Source organism: Hemitrygon akajei, chromosome 17, assembly GCF_048418815.1.
Source record: "Hemitrygon akajei chromosome 17, sHemAka1.3, whole genome shotgun sequence".
NCBI lineage: Eukaryota > Metazoa > Chordata > Chondrichthyes > Myliobatiformes > Dasyatidae > Hemitrygon > Hemitrygon akajei.
Window position 1 is genome coordinate 42,791,028 of NC_133140.1, and position 17,431 is coordinate 42,808,458.

Here is a 17,431-nt window from a genome sequence, read left to right on the forward strand (position 1 = left end):
CCCATCCCCTGCACCAGTTTCTCAGTCATGCATTCATCTGCCAAATCATCCTATTCTTACCCTCAAAGGCACGTGGCACAGGCAGCAATCCAGAGATCACTACCCTGGAGGTCTTGCTTTTCAACTTCCTACAGGACTGAAGTGGTGGCAGCTGCAAGGTATCATCATAAATCAAGAGTATTATAACCGAAACTAATATTGCATTGCTTTACCAAGGGAAACACAACCATGCTTCTCTGGGAACCTTGGAAAGATTATGACATTGATGGAACATTGAAAGCAGTGTTAAGATGACATATGACATTTTTATAACACCATTAAAATGTACCCAAACAACTTCTAATCCAAGCAATACAGACAATGTATCTAGCAACAACAATGCATCTTTAAAGAAAGCCACAGACGCCAATGGAGACCAGGAGCAATAACATAAACAAGAACAATAATAAAATCTAGAAGCACTATTGTTAATTCACTCAGCTACATCTAATCATATAGGTTATGTACACAAAATTTCATGCTGTCACTGAAGAATAAATGCAAGAGCTGATCTGGATGACTTTACAATTATTCAAAGTAGTCACCAGAATTTCACTATGTACCACCTGCCAAAAATTGAGAAATGCCAAAAGTTTAGAGATGCAGTGGATCAATGAGCACATCACAGCTTTGAATTTCAATAAAGATCCAGATGCAATTCCTGACACAAACTGAATGTGTCAGATTATCTATTAATGGAGAATGATTATTTAAAATGACTATTTAAAATCTGCAGCCTTTAGATGACCATTTTAGCAATTGTATCAAACATTTAGATAATGAAATGAAAACACTTCAGACTGCTTACGTAAAAAGCATGAAATATTTAGCAATAAAGATAACAGCCATTTAATTAATGCAGGCAGCATAAACAAGAACATGTATGATTCCAGTTCTACCGGTTAAAGATCTCCTTTAACTGATAGCTTTCATCAAAACATTTATACAATAATAAAAACAAATTCTACTAATAAACTATGGGCAGCTTACAAAATAAAACCATTCCATTTGAGGCAAAAAACTGTAATGAACTCAAATTATAGAGTGTGCTGCTACACACTGAATCACAAGGACAATAAATGATCAAATTTACTAACACTCTAATTGCCTTAATTTACACAATCCACTCCCTTCACCTTCTTACTCTGACCTCTCCCTCTGCCTTTCCAGTTCTGATGAAGGGTCTCAGCCCGAACCGTCGACTGTTTGCTCTTTTCCATGGATGCTGCCTGACCTACTGAGTTCCTGCAGTGTTTTGTGTGTAACTTTAACTTACACAATGACTTGTTCGATTAAATGCATCTCCACTGTTGTTTAAAAGTTTAACACTGTGAATCAAAAAAAAAATCCTTTCCAGTTGCTCATAACATTTTATCCACTTACCTTTGGCCAGAACAAACAGCACCCAGCAAAAGTTAAACACTTCAGAGACTGTACAAGGTTGTCGCCTGCTGAGGAAGAACATTGAAGGTTAACAATTCCTGCACAATAATACAAAATGACTCACTGATTGCAGAAAATGAACAATGTCATTTGATGAAATGTAGCAAACTATGTTTTTGGCTGAAGCTTCTTTCAATAATTAGGCAATTACTGAGAGATGATTTTATGGCTTTTCCCTCAAAATTGATGCGAAGCTGACGGAAGAGCAAGAAATCCTTTGCAGTTAATACAAATATAACAAAATAACAATGCAGTATTTATTTTATGAACAACGATTTGAAACTCAATTAAAGAGTTCACATCATAGTAATTTTTTTTTAAATTAAGTATACCAAAAAAAGCATCTAAGAACAGGAGCTAACTGATGATTACTGCATCATTAACCTATTTGATAACAGTGACTATTACAAATCTTCAGAAAATCATTTTTACAATCATTCGGTAAAAATTCCGATGCTTCATACTTCATGATGAATGTCATGTAAAAGACAAATCCAGAAAGCAGAGGAATTTGCCACACCAGAAATTAAGAAGAAAAACAACTGGCTTTTTCTTTGATTTGTGGCCACTTGATCATTCTGCACCAGAGTGGTGCTCTCACAGATGTACCAGGGGCTGATGCTGTCACTGCGTGATGGTGTTTTGGCAGTCTTTATTACCGTCTTAAACCTATTTTCCTCTTGTAGATGTTTTTGGACCAGTGATTTCACAGTGCCTTGTTTTATTGCATTTGAGTAAAATTACTTTGTCAAAATTTGCTTAATTCCAAATTGGAAATTTGAAAACACAATCAACCAGCACTGAGAGGAGGGAATTCTCACTTTGAACTGAGGTCAATGTCACAAAACCTAACTGATTAAATCAGTGCTTACTCCAGCTGTCCTGTGGCTCTTTGACTAGCTGAATATTTACAGGACTACTTAAAGCATTTTGTCCCCAATGTAACCAAGATAGAGCAAACAGTAAAACAATATCAGTGAGTACCAATAACTCAATAGGTACCTATTTAAAAATTTGGTCACACAGACAGTTATTGATGAGGGAGTGAATTACATTTGCACATGGGAATTAACAGACTGTACTCGGGTAGCCAAAGAACTGTTGATATGTAGTAGAACAGTGAGCCAAGATTACAGGGAAGGAAATTTGATTTGAGCTTCAGAATATTGCTTTAATAATATTAGGCCTGCTCACTGAATGCATTAATGGTTTCATACATTTTTGAAACTACTCAAACATAATTCCAAATATTACAGCCAGATATTGTTATGAGTTCTACCTAAAGTAACCTGATGATTCAACAGCTCCCTTATTGAATACTGCAAGATGTTAACTATCAAGCAACACTAATCACTTAATGTACTATCTACCCACAGGAGATCTGTGTTGCTAACACAATTGTCACAAAAGCGAGTTGTGCTTCAGCTAGGCCTATATGTGCAAGTAGTTCATCAAATTGCAAGATTTAAATTGTACAAAACCTCAGTATTTTTGGTATCTTTGGTCTCACCTTTGTTTTCGACCTCTGTGCTGACGTGGCGGTGGTTCTTCTTGGAGGTCTTTAAAAATGTCACAGAAGATCGGCTTGCACTTCTTGAAGATGACAGCGGAAACAATAAAATTCCTCTCCAGCTTTTCAGTACGTTCCCTGAGCTCTTGCGACAGGTTTGCCATGTCTGCCCATTTTTGCATTTTATTGAAGAACTCTATTAAACTGAAGCACCCCCCACACAAAAAAAATCAGCGATTTCTATATATAATGCAATGACATCAATAATTGCAATAACTCTGGGAGACTTTCAGCATAAGATTCTTTTGTAGTGGGACCGTTTTCAGGTATGGGCCAACAGAGGCTTCAATTCTTCTATTAACCAAGTGCTAAACTGTTTTCTAGACTGAGCTGCATTTTAAAGCGTGTAGAGAGGCAGCTATTAATTTAATCATACAGCACAAAAATAGGCCGTTTGGTCAATCATACATTACACATCTGCAAAAAGCTTTAATTGTCATGCCATTGATTTTAGGTGCTTTGACTTTAAAGCTAGGTACAGTGCCTTGAAAAAGTAATCAGCCCCCATGACTGTTCTCACATTTTACTGTCTCACTTTCTCATTTTAAAATAAATTGAAGTAGGATTTTTTGAGCTAATCTACAAAACATTGTGCAACATGTCAAATCAAAAGAAAAATTCCAAAACCTGTCAGCAATTTAGTAAAAATTGTAAATTAAAATTGTGAGGCTGAAAAATAATATTCATCTCCTTTGTAATTACTATGCTGATTTTCCTCAGATACACACTGTATGTTACCTTACCAATTCACCCAATTTGTTGATGTAGAAAATTGGAGGATCACCTATTTTCAATGAATTCATAAGAATATTTATCTCCTCTCTCTGTAAGGTCCAACAGTATGGTGGATTTTCAACAGACCAAACCAAAATGAAGACTAAAGAGCATTCAAGACAAGTCAGGGAAATGATAATAGAGAAGCACAAATCTGGAAAAGGGTACAAGACCATGTCAGAGGCACTGAACATCCCTCCGAGACCAGAGCAGTCCATTGTGAAAAACAATGAAACCACAACCATGCTGCCAAGGTCAGGCCACCCTTCTAAACTTAGTCGCAAGAGAAGAATGGTACTTGTAAGAGATGCTACTGTGACGCCAATAATCACTCAGAGTCAGCTGCAGAAGACAGCGGCTGCAACTGGAGATGAAGTTCATAGCTCCACAATCGCCAAAGCCTTGTATAAAAAGGGATTTTATTAAATAAAGGCGAGGAAGAAACCTGGCTAAATAAAAAAAAAAAAATCCTTTCCTGTCAAGACTTCGTAAAGTGTCATTTGGAAGATACTTCAAAGATGTGGAAGAAGGTGTTCTTCTAAAGTGGAACATTTTTGGCCTCAATACTAAGTGCTATGTGTGGTGCAAATCTAATAGTGCACATCAACCAGGTAACAGCATCCCTACTGTAAAGGATGGTAGAGGTACTAACATGCTATGGGGATGCTTTTCAGCAACAGGTACTGGAAATCTGGTCAGGACTGATGGAAAGATGAATGCTGCTAAATACAGAGAGAAGCTAGATAAAAACCTGCTAGCTTCTGCCAGGGAAGAAGTTTGTCTTTCAGCAGAACAATGCCAGAGGAATCATGGAGTGGCTTCAAACTAAAAAAACTAATGTCCTTGAGTGGCCCAGTTTGAGTCCTGACCTTAACCCAATCAAACATCTTTGTCAATACCTCAAGATTGCTGTCCACCGCCACTCCCCAAATAACCTGGCACAGCTTGAGCAAATCTTGCTCCATCATGTTGTGCAAAACTAATAGAGACTTGTCCAAAGAGAGTACTGGCTGTAATAGCTGCAAGAGGTGGTTCAACTAAGTACTGAGCAAAGGAGGATGAATCCTTTTGAACTGCTGATGTTACAGGTTTTGAATTGTTAGTTCTTCATGCTTCAAAATTTTTCCTGTTATTGGGCCTCTACTGTGAAAAAAAGGAGCATGTAATTCATAAATACAAATTCTCAGTTGAATTGATCAAAATCCCTGTACAGAATACTCATTTATGTGAATAAAGAGTTGAGGGCTGAATACTTTTACAAGGCACTGTACATAACACACTGAGAAAGTTAACATCAGTCTCAAAAGTATAGACTTAATCAGGACTAATCTTAACCTAATGGAGTTTAAAACAAATGTGCTGTACATAGTTCCTACCTGAGCTCTGAACAGTGCAGGATCTTTCTTAAGGAGACACAATTCCCTTCCACAATTCCTCTTCCCACTGATGGAATAGCTTTTCTACATGCTACATATAAGGCACAGGCCAACCAGTGAAGGTCTTCTCCCTGAAATCAAACAATCTCCAGAGTAATTATTATTAACAAAGAAATGAAATTCCATTATGTGGCTTGTGTATCTTATCAAGATGTCTATCTGGTTTGACTACTTGCAAGGAGTTCCCTATTCCTTCTTTGTTTTATTGAATTTATTTTTAAGTTACTATTCATCAATCTGCAAAACAGAAAGCTCTACTGGTTCAAATACGTAGGAGACTGATCAGTTTGAAGTGAGCTGAATGTATAGAAGAGCTGGATTGTTATCCTCTGTAACTGAGGTATTGAAGAAAAATCAGAAAGGTCTAATGAAAAGGCAACTACATAGAGAGCAAGCTGTGTCTGGTAAGGTGTCAGCTAAACAGTTCAGGGAGTATATTTTGTTATCCAGCTGATACTCAGTAGAAAAGATGACAATTCTTTAAAGAACAGGGCCAGAGCCAAGTCACTAACATTGGTGAATAATCTGCTTGAGAAGGAATATAAAAGGTGAGGAGAAACAATGGATTCAATAATGAGTTCAGAAATATTTTAGGACACTGCTCTTAGCTTCTTTATGTCTGTCACTTTGTAATCCTCTATTCCACTTTCACTCAGACCTACATTTGGTCTCCTAAACTGTTTCCAACCCATATGAGCTCAAGGAATAGCATATCTTTCAAATAAGCACATTATATTCTTCAGCACTCAAGAACAAATTCATGTATTTTAGATATTCATCTTTTCCAGTCTTGTATTTCTTTTAAATTGAAGACCTCCAGGTATACTGTTATTCACTTAATTTTGCCATCCTTTCAGCCAGTTCCACTGTCTTTCAATTTCCCTTGCCCCATGACAGACTTTATCTTTCTTACCCTTACCCTTTCTTATCCTTTCCCTTTCTCTACAAAATGAAGCTTGCTTCATTTTAAACTAACCTCAAACTCTACAGATTCTGCATGTTTTTCCAGCATTCAATCTTTTGGATTTGCAAGATCTTGCACTGGGCAAGTTGCTTCCCAAATGCCAGAGTCAGGAAGTCATTGGGTGACTCCAGAATATTCTGTTTAAGGGTGTACAGTGAGAGGACATATCCTGTTATGATACTAATTACTTCGGTGGAAAATATGCCAAGATCCTGCATGGAAATTACAAGATCAGATTTTAAAAAGCAGAACCTCAGTTTAGGTACACTCCAACACCAAATGCCAGCGAATATAAAATAATAGGATTGTGTGGATGCATGCAGGACCAAAGAGCTGAATGAGTGGGAAGAGCTAGAGATCCCTGATTATTATAACTACTGTGCAAGATAGCTGGCTTCAGATAATACAGGGAAATTTGTTAGCAACATTGAGAAGGCTAAAGGATAATATGTTTCAATAGGCAAAGAACAAAATTAGGATATGTTAGTCAAAGGGTTAGTAACTGAACCTGGAAGATGAATAAGAGAAAAGAATAGATGGAACATAAGAATATAATATTGAAATAGGGCTCAAAGAGAAATGGAAGTTCAACATTTCTGATTACAACATCCTCCTTTGAGAATAAGATGATAAAATGACTGTAAAATGGTTAAGGAAACAATTGCTGGTGAGGGGTTAGTTGGGTTGAATAACAGACACAAGAATGGCATAGTCTCCTTAAAGTCAGAAACAGAGTAAATCTAAATGCCTCAAAGGGTAATGGTGGATGATTTCAATCCCAGTGGTAACTTGGAGAGTAGCACAGTAAAGGGTTTAAAAGGGGCAGAGCTCTTACCATACCTTAACATACAAGGGCTTTCAGTCTGAAAAAACACAACCCAACCTGTACTGAAAAACTTAAAAGAATAAAACAGGCAAACAAAAATTGGTATTTAAGGCAGCAATTATAGTCTAGTAGGATTTACAATAGTTATGGAAAGGAAAATTGCTTCATATTTATCAGGATTAAATTCCTTCTGCCACTCCTCTATCATCTTCGATCTTGTACCATCCTGAAGCCTCAGACTATCCTCACAATACCATCTGACTTTTGTCCTTGTTGCTCATTGGGTATTTCAGCTATATAAAACCAAGACATCCACAGTGTGCACATGCTAATGTTCTCAGTGAGGGGCTGGATCTCCTATGATATTCCACCCACCATCAGTTCTTTAGGTCATTGGCTTGCTGTTGGATCTTAAGGTTCAGATGCTAATATGGTCTTTTTCCCCAGCTTTTTTGAGTATGGTTTCTTTCTTTCCAAAAATGAATTGTTTGCATCAAAGCAGTCCTGGGGTTTTCTGGTAGAGAAGCAAAGATGCTAATTATGAAGAATTACAGGGTGGTCTATGTAGTATAGACACTTTACAGCTCCTGTTGACTGCATGCCATCAGATGTCTGTGAGAAGCTGCCCTTGAAACCATCACAATCAATTTCCATTGCCATTGTTTTCAGACAACGGCAATGGATATAACTGGAAATAACAGTATATTGTGTTGGTGAGATCAGCAGTCATTATTATCTGTTGTGGTCTCGGATATGTGAACATTCTTACAATAACTCGCTGGAACTATGAAATAATTTAACAGGTGCTAGCGGCTAGATTGAGAACTGTTGTCATAAGATCTTGTGTTTTTCTCTCTGGCACACCACAGGTTATGATAAGATCATGCCCCAAGTATTTTATCAGGAGCAGACACCACTGAGCTTTGTGTTCTTTCTAGCCCTGGTGCTGAAATCTTATGGAACATCTGTCTCTGGGACATAGTTCTTGTTTTTTTTTCATAAAGTCAACTTTAGCCTGGTTGATAGTATATGCTAAGGTCAAGAGTATGCTGTTCCCAATTAGTGAATCACACAGCCACTAGATGTTTGAACAATTCCAGAGGGAGTTTGAGATGCCTAACTAGATTGTTCTTGACTGTCTAATATTCCAGATGTTCTGCCTTTTGACCTGGTCACCTGCTCAGTATGCTGTCTCTGAAAGCGGAGTTCTAGATTTCAGTATTTGAGCTTATGAGCTATGGCAGTAGAGCGACATTCCGGTCAGTCCTGTTGTTATGCATAAAGGTCCTAAACTTATTGTAGAGTGGAAATTGCGTGTGTGATTTACTATAACATGATGTGGCTGTTGCAGTCATCTTCTCAATAGACTTGATAGGGTGAAGATTTGGTCTAGCAGCACGGGGCACAAAGTGACTGAAGATCAGGGTCTGTTGCATAGATGTTAAAGGATACGCACATGCCGTCATGTGTATGGATTCCTGTTGGGATGCATCAGCACAAAAATGCAAACATTTCCTTAAGCCCCCACTCCCCAAATCACCTCTTGGTTCCTTCCCATGCTGACCACTTCATCCTCTTGCACCCTTCTATCATGTTCCCATCTGAAGGCATCCCATAGCTTCCCCCTTCCAAGTACCTATCTCCCTCCTTGGTTGTGAGGAGAAGCAATGTCCACCCAAGACTCCATACAAACCTTTCTCAAGGATTACTTTAAGAACATGTTATTCAAAGAGAGTCTTATTGACTACAATTTAGATTGAGAGGCAATTAGGTTGACTTGAGAGGATTGATAGTGTAGATAAAATGTTTCATCCTGTTGGTTGGTGCCATGCATTCAAAGGGTCTTGATTTTTAAAATAGGTAAGTATTTCTGCTAAGTATCAAATCCAAATTTTGTTTCTGGAAAAACATTAGGTAAAATATTAATGATATCCAAATAAGATTTAAGTCACATTTTAATTAAATGGCGCCAAGCTGTGATGTTCATCAATGTTATGGTTCAGACTTTGTTATTTTTAAGATACGTAGGGGTGATTTTTGGGGGCAGCACAGGGAGTTTGGAGATAGGTTAGGATTTAGGGACAAGACTGAGGTGGAGTCAAAGGTCAGGCACAGTAAACGAAGAGTCACGCTTGGAGCCAGTGTTCAGTGTCCGGGTCATACAGCTCCATGCTCAAAGGTCAGCATTCCTCGAGGTCAGTTTGGCAGGCGCTGAGGCAACAAGCAATCCCCAGTTCAGCAAGTATTGGGACAGAGTTCTCGTGTGGGCAGATGGTCTCCCCTTTCCCACTCACCCACTGACCCCAGCAGGTCATCATGGACTCACCCGCCCACCCTAGCAGCTTACCAGGGTTGGAGGTCCATGCTAGTCCTTAATTCGAGGCCCAAAGGTCAAACCCATGATCAGGGAGTCCTGGGGCTGGTGCCCAGACATTGGTGAAGTCTGGAGAGCAAAGCTAAAGATCGAAAACTGAATTCAGTGAGTCTGGAGGTAGAGGCCTGATGGTCCCTGGGTCAGCTTGTCAGGGGGTCAGAAGCCCAATGTTTGCAAGTACAGGCCCGGGACAGGAAGTTGTAGGCCTTTTGTTTGAGAGTCTGGGGCCAAGAACTGGAGGTGGCCTGATAGTGGATATGAGTGTGGGAAAAGGGCTTGTTTTCTTGTTCTCATTGCTGCTTGTGGTGTTCTGCTGAACATTGAGGGCATGCTATGTTGGTGCTGGAAAGTGAGGCAAGCAACACATTTCACTAGGTGTTTCGCTGTTTATGTGAAAGATAAATCTAAATATGAAATCTGAAATCTTAAACTCTTACTATCTTTCCTTTCAGTTAGTCCTGACGAAGGGTCTCGGCCCGAAACGTTCATTAAAATTTTTTAATTAGACAGTGCTTCTCGTTATAGATGCTGCCCGGCCTGCTGTGTTCCACCAGCATTTTGTGTGTGTTGTTTGAATTTCCAGCATCTGCAGATTTCCTCGTGTTTGCTCTTAAATTCTTAGCCATCTTTTACTTATTCACATCCCCCTTTATTCCCTTGGTTGTAAAAGTGTGCATAATTACAGGCTTAAACAGCAAGTTTGAGTGATCTGGGCCACTGTCCATCTCAAGTCTGTAACTGATCTTTTCCTCCAGTGAAGATTTGGTAAATTTTCTAAAATTTTACTTGATGTCCAAACTATACTTTATGACTGGGTGACAGTTGTTAAGTGTCTAATCTTAAGGTAGGTTTATCCAGTCCATCTTCTCTGCTGTGTCAAGAACTCTTCAACTGACTTTTTCCAACTTAACTTTGCTACTAGAATATTCTCTAGGATTCTATGAATTGGATGATCCATTCTGGTTCCTCCTATTCTGCTCCAGTCAGATTTCAATGTACCTTCCCTGAAAACCAGTTATATTGGAGAGGTTGGCATGGTGAAATTTCTTTCCACCTAAACTCTGGGAAGACTGAAGCTTTTTTTTCCTGCTTGACAAAACCTCCTCACCCACCAGTTTTGTTCTTCTTCATGAACTAGACTGCCCGTATTATTATTGCTCATGCATCCGCTTCGTGAATACAGGCTATATTTGCTTCCCAAAGTGCTGTCCATTTCCAATTCTGTTCCATTTCCTCTAAGCTAAGACTTAATTTTGCCCATTCTCCCTTTTGCACTGTCCTGTTTACTCAGTCTTATTGATTTCAGTTAGCCTTGCCTCTCCCTGTTTCTCAACTTTCAACCTTTGTATCTCTAATAAAAACCTTGCATGATGCCAAGAATTGTGTTCCTCCGCCAGTTTTAGTCCCAAACCCAACGTTCTCCATTTTCTTTATCATCTCTTTATATTCTTTTAAACTTAGCAATGAAAACGACTTTCTGCTTCCACTATCCTTTACCTATACTCTGCTGAGCACCAAATTTTCCTTTTTGAACACAGCCGCAGTGTATCATATTCTGAGACTTTAATCCAGAGTCACTTCCTGTCCCCAGCAGAAATTGTAAATTCAATTAGCTCTCTTCATTGAAGATGGGTATCTTTTAATCCAGATGAAAGGTCTCCACTAGAAACAACAACTGTCCATTTCCCACTCTAGATATTGCCTGACCTATGTGTGTTGTGTAGGGCTGTTTTTGTTGCGGTGTTGTGTATCTAAATGTACTCTTAGAATTATCAACAACAGCCTCCCGACAATACATCTGGTATCTCCAAGGTTTTGACGCTGACACCTCATTCACAAGCTGTCCTTTAGCAAAAACGTAAGTTTGCACATGTCACTCGCGTTATTGTAATAGAAGCAAGTTGACCGCAGGCTCCAAATTAACAGGATGTAGATTGGTTGCAAAGGACAGAAGCAATGACTGAGTATTTTAGACTGGTAAAACAGAGCTCCAATAATTATTTGAGAAACGATTGGCTGCTGCGATGGGGTGAGCTCCCGTTCTGTGGTCCTGGGTTGGGCGGCCTTGCTCATTTGTGTACATGAGTCACAGGAGCACAGCATAAACAAACGGCACGTTCTTCCGGTACTGCGCTGGAGAAGCGAGTAAACACTTCTCTTCAGCACAGGCTAGCTAATTCAGCTGTGTGATCCCGAGCAAGGGCTCTGGCAACCTGGAGCAGCTACATGGGGTCATGGGTGCGGGTGGAACAGGCACAGCCGGTTAGCAGGCCTACTCCCCACTCAGCGCCAGAGACGCTCAGGCCCCTCAGGAAAAGCAGAACAAACACCATCGGGGGGGAAGTGGGTTAAGATCTGCTGTGCAGCGTGCATCCTGTGTTGTGCTGCAGCCTTGTTAAATGCCGCCGGATGCAGGCTGTCGGTGGGCTGGGCTCCAGCTGTCAGCCGTGTGTGTGTGTGTGTATGCAGCCGACGGCGATCTGTCATCTCTGCTCTCGCTCACTCACCTCCAGCGTGTAGTTCCTGCTGATGCTTTCGTAACTGGCCCAAGCTTCGCACTTGGCACATTCGTCCATGTTCAGCCTCTGACACAGCTCTTCGAACCTCTGCTTGGTCCGGCGGCCGCCGTCCTCCTCATCATCCTCGGTCTTCATGCTTTCTGGGCTCCGCTGCGATGGTTTACAACAATCCCAGGATGGCAAGATTCATGCAGCACCCCTGGGCCGCACTGTAGGCATTTAAAAGCCGATGATTGACAGCCGGGCCAGCAAATAGTACGACGCTCCGCTCCGTTCCCCACCCCCAATGTTTCATTGGTCTTCAATCGCCCTTCGGTGCGCGCCTTTCCGCAGTGTCTCCACTCGCTATTGGTCAGTAAACACGTCAATCATCGTTTTGCCCTCCATACCCGCCCAATGGCGTGATTCCTGTGGATGAAAACGTAACCGAGTGTAGGAGAGTGAGGAAGGAGTCGGAGTGGCTGCCGAAGGTTGTGGTGACCGTGCAAACCTGAAGTACGCTTTCTGTGGTTTGGTATATGGTCCCCTTCCAAGCTGTGAAGAAATTTCCCAGAGGCCGTCACAGTGATCAAATACTTTGGCGTTTTCTAATCTTGTGAATTTACCCCCGGTGGAAGCTCTGACGTACTGGATGTGTATTCTTATATCTGGTCAGGGCGTAGTTTGCACTTTTTTTTACATAGACATCCTTGCTGTTGAAACAATGCTGAAGATGTCATGAACTCGTTAGGATCCTAGATCGCATAGACCCTTCGGCCCAACTGGTCTATGCCCAGTAAAATTCCCAATTAAACTAGTTCCATTTGCCTGCGTTTGGCCCATATTCCTCTGAAACTTTTTTTTAGTCTATGCACCTGCCCAAGTACCTCTGGACAATCATGTGCCATGTCTCCAACTGCACTAACCCTGGCCTAATCCCATATTTCTAATCAACTCCAACCCCCCCCACCCCCCCTCCCATGCAACACTAACCTACACCTGAGAGGTAGTTTAGTCAATTAAGCTACTAACCTCCATTTTTGGAATGTGGAGGGGAATGATCAAAAAATAAACTATTAAAAAATCTTTGCACTCACTGGGAGAATGTGTAATCTCCACACAGACAGCGCCCAAGGTCAGGATTGAACTTGGCTCACTAGAGTTATGAGGCTACAGCTGTAACAGCACTTGTCTGTGACTTATTTTTAGCATATCACAACTTCAGGCTTGAGTCCTGTACGAAGTAGTTATATTAATGAATAAACTCTATTGCTAACAGTTGACAGTTGTAGCTCCAAGTAGGTACGTACATCAGTGTTAGTGACCCAGGAACCAGGATTCCTTCAATGAAGCAACACATACAACACGCTGGAGGAACTCAGCAGGTCAGGCAGCATCCATGGAAACGAGCAGTCAACATTTTGGGCCGAGACCCTTCGTTGACTGCTCGTTTCCACAGATGCTGCCCGACCTGCTGAGTTTCTCCAGTGTGTTGTACGTGTTGCTTTGACCACAGCATCTGCAGTGTACTTTGTGTTTCCTTCAATGAAGAGAGCTCCAACGACTGAAGATTCTCAGTGGGCAATAATCTTGCAACCCTTTCTTATTTTTTAAAAAAAGAGAACATTCCATAGGTACTGATATGGCTACCATATTAAGAAAGAAGAAGCTTTAAGCATCTGAGAACTATCAGGATCTTGTGAGCCATGTCCTTGATGTTAACTGGATGTCCAGTATCATTGGCAAGACTTGTTTGTCCAGGTTATTTCTCACATAATATTATTCATGAAGGGGGAGAGAAGGTATGTAAGATAATCCCAGGAAGGAAGAACAACAAGAACATTTAGGCAAATCATCTGAAGTATATAAGGATCAGAAGCAGATTTAATATCATTCAAAAGATTCAAAAACTTTATTGTCATTCTAACCGTACATCAGCTCTGCAGGGCAGAATGAGACAGCGTTTCCCAGGAGCATATCCCAGGAGCCCATCAGCATATGTTGTGAAATTTGTTAACTTTACCATAGCAGTAAATGAAATATGTGATGAATATAGAGAAAAAACTGAATTACATTTTATATATAAAGTGGTTAAGTTTAAATAAGTAATGGAAAATAACAGAAATAAAAAAGTAGTGAGGTAGTGTTCATGGGTTCAATGCCTGTCTGAGAATCAGATGGCAGAGGGGAAGAGGTTGCTCCTGAAATGCTGAGGGTCTGCCTTCAGGCTTCTGTACCTCCTTCCCAATGGAAACAGTGTGAAGAGAGCATGTCCTGGGTGGTGGGGATACTTAATGATTGATGCTGCCTTCCTAAGGCACTGCTCCTTGAAGATGTCTTCTATACTATGGAGGCATGTATCCATGAGAGAGCTGACTAATTTTACAAGTTTCTGCAACTTATTTTGATCTTGTGCAGTAGCCGTCCCCCCCCCCCATACCAGATAGTGATGCAGCCAGTCAGAATGCTATCTGTGATACCTTTGTAGAAGTTTTCGAGTGTTTTAGTTGATAGCTCAAATCTCTTCAAACTCCTAATGAAATATAGCTGCTGTTTTGCCTTCTTTATAGCTGCATCAATATGTTAAGTCCAGATTAGGTCCTCAGAAATATTGATACCCAGGCACTTGAAATTGCTCACTCTCACGACTTCTGATCCCTCTGTGAGGATTGGTTTATATTCCCTCATCGTACTCTTCCTGAAGCCTACAGTCAGCCCTTTGGTCTTTCTGACGTTGAGTGCAAGGTTGTTGCTGCAACATCATTTAACTGGCTGGTACATCTTGCTCTGAATCATCACCATCTGAAATTTTGCCAAAAGTGGTTGTATCATCAACAAGTTTATAGTTGCCTTTTGAGCTATGGGTGTAGAGAGAGTAGAACAGTGGGCTAAGCACACATCCCTGTGGAACACAAGTGTTAATTGTCACGGAGGTGGAAATGTTATTTTTCCAATCCACACAGATTTTTGCCTTCCAGTTAGGAAGTCGAGGATCGAGTTGCAATAGGAGACACAGAGGCCTAGGATCTATAGCTTTTCAATCAGGATGGTAGGAATGATGGTATTAAATGCTGAGCTATAGTTAATAAACAGCATCCTGATATAGGCATTTTTATTATCCAGGTGATCCAAGGTTGGTGAAGAGCTATTGAGATCACCTCTGCTGTAGATCTGTTGTGATGGGCAAACTGCAGTAGGTCCAGGTTCATCCTGAGACAGGTGTGATTCTAGTCATGACCAACCTCTCAAGCATTTCATCACTGTAGATGGGAGTGCTACTGGATGATAGTCATTGAGGCAGCTTATGCTGCTTTTCTTGGGCAAGGGTATAATTGTTGCCCTTTTGAAGCAGGTGGGAACTTTTGACTGTACAGGTGAAGAATTGAAAATATCTTTGAATACTCCAGCCAGTTGGTTGGCACAGGTTTTCAGAGCCTTACCAGGTACTCTATCTGGCCCTGTTGCCTTGTGAGGGTTCACCCTCTTGAAAGTTAGCCTGTCGTTGGCCCACGAGACAGCGATCACAAGGTCACCAGGTGCAGCAGGGATCCTCATAGCTGCGGTTTTATTCTCCCTTTCAAAGCAAGCTTAAAACGTGTTGAGCTCATCTGGTAGTGAAGCATCGCTGGCATTCATGTTGTTGGGCTTTGCTTTGTAGGAAGGAAGAGCCTACAAACCCTGCCAGAGTTAACGTGCATCTGATGTCACCTCTAACATCTCCCAGAATTGTTTCTTGGCTCTTGAAGTAGCTCTCTGCAAGTCATACCTGGTCTTCTTATACAGACCTGGGTCGCCAAACATAAATGCCACAGATACAGACCTCAGCAGACTACAAACCACCTGGTTCATCCATGGCTTTTGTTTTGGGAATGTAGGCACACACTCATCTACACAGTTGTCAGTGACAACTGTGGCATACTCATTCAGGCTCAAAGATGACTCCCCGAGCACAATCCAGTCCACTGATTCAATGCGGCCCTGTAAGCGCTCCTGTGCCTCCCTGGTCCATACCTTCCTGGTCCTCACTACTGGTACTGCAGTCTTCAGTCTCTGTCTATGCTCAGGGAGTAGAAGTACAGCCAGGTGATCTGACTTCCCAACGTGTGGGCATGGGATAGCACAGTAGGCACTCTTGAACTTAGTGTAACAGTGGTCCAGTGTCTTATTTCCTCGGGTACTGCAGGTGATTTGTTGATAACAATTACTTAGTGACTTTATCAAGCTGGCCTGGTTAAAAGGCTGGGAAAGGCATTAGGATATGCTGTTTAATGCCTGTTAATTACTTCACTCAGTTCGTCTAGAGCTCGTTTAACATTGGTCTGAGGTGGAATGAACACCACTACTAAAATGATCACTAAAAATCTGCGGCAGGTAAAATAGCCGGCACTTTATTGTGAGGTATTCCAGGTCTGGTGAGCAATATTGGGACATCACCAACACATTAATACACTATGAGGAGTTGATCATGAGGCATACACCTCCACCTCTGCTTTTGAGACTCAAATGATCTATCTTGATGGTGTGTTGTGAACCCGTCTATTGGAATTGCAACATCCGAGATCCCGTAAAACAAAGGGTGCACGCGTTCCTAATGTCCCTTTGATACAGCACCTTAATTCTGAGATCGTCACTTTTATTTACCAGAGACTGTACATTTGTCAGTAAGGTCGTTGATATTGGGAGTCAAAAACCTTGTCTTTTTTTTAAAACGCACCATCAGAACAGCACATTGACCCCTCTTTTGCCGGCGTCTTCTTAAAGGGGCAGTGCTGGCCACAGTCGGGTCCATTTCTGTCGGTTTTAAGCAGCAATAGATTGTTCAATCACATTAAAACATCATTATTGACTGTACACATCATAGAAGCAGTTATGGTTCTCAGCTGCAGCAGGCTAAAACGAGAATATATTATGTTTCCCATCATTTTCAATGAGAGCTGCAGTTTGGATCGCCCGTGCTGTTGGCGCCTGCACGTGCAAAAAAAAAGCGCGCCAGGTCCGTTAGGAGCGATGATAAGCCCACTATTCAGAAAATTTGGAAGTGGGGCAATATCATAATTATATATAAGGGGTCACCATTAAAGATACAAAGTAAAATTCTTTCCTGAAACTTCAATTGTTGTAATTCTCTCGTTGAAAGGTGTGTTAACAGCCCTTTTAAGGTAAATTGGTAAATTAGGTTATTATTCAGAATCATGTTCAGTATCACTGGCATATGTCATGAAATATGTTAATTTTGCAGCAGCAGTACAATGGAATACATGATATTAGAACAGCAAGAATTTTTGTGGCCTCCGTCGGTGGTGGTCGACCATGGGTACTACGGCCCTGGTGGTCACTGGGCAGTGTTGATATGGAGATATGTCTGTTGCCCATGCAGTGGAACCCCCTCCGCCCCCCACACACACGCTGGTGACAGGTCCAAAGGAACGACGAAAGTCGACAGATACAGTTTGATGCCAGCAGCATCGCAGAAGTTGCCGTGCCGGTGCTGGGTACAGCAGTCAGCC

General features: G+C 41.2%; 1 protein-coding gene across 5 annotated transcripts in view; it reads right to left on the reverse strand.

The window, feature by feature from the left end:
• Positions 1–12,358, reverse strand: part of rbl2 (retinoblastoma-like 2 (p130)) — a 134,006-nt gene extending 121,648 nt beyond the window's left edge. For 2 of the 5 annotated variants that reach the window (XM_073069999.1, XM_073069997.1), the window contains exons 1-4: positions 11,934–12,358; positions 5,203–5,333; positions 2,993–3,196; positions 1,423–1,490 (exon numbers count right to left, since the gene is read on the reverse strand). In XM_073069999.1, the coding sequence (XP_072926100.1) occupies positions 1,423–1,490; positions 2,993–3,196; positions 5,203–5,333; positions 11,934–12,080 (550 nt within the window). In that variant the 5' untranslated portion in view covers positions 12,081–12,358. The remainder of the gene's footprint in view (positions 1–1,422; positions 1,491–2,992; positions 3,197–5,202; positions 5,334–11,933) is intronic. The other 3 variants (XM_073070000.1, XM_073069998.1, XM_073069996.1) reach the window with 2 other exon arrangements.
• Between the last annotated feature and the right edge of the window lie 5,073 nt (positions 12,359–17,431).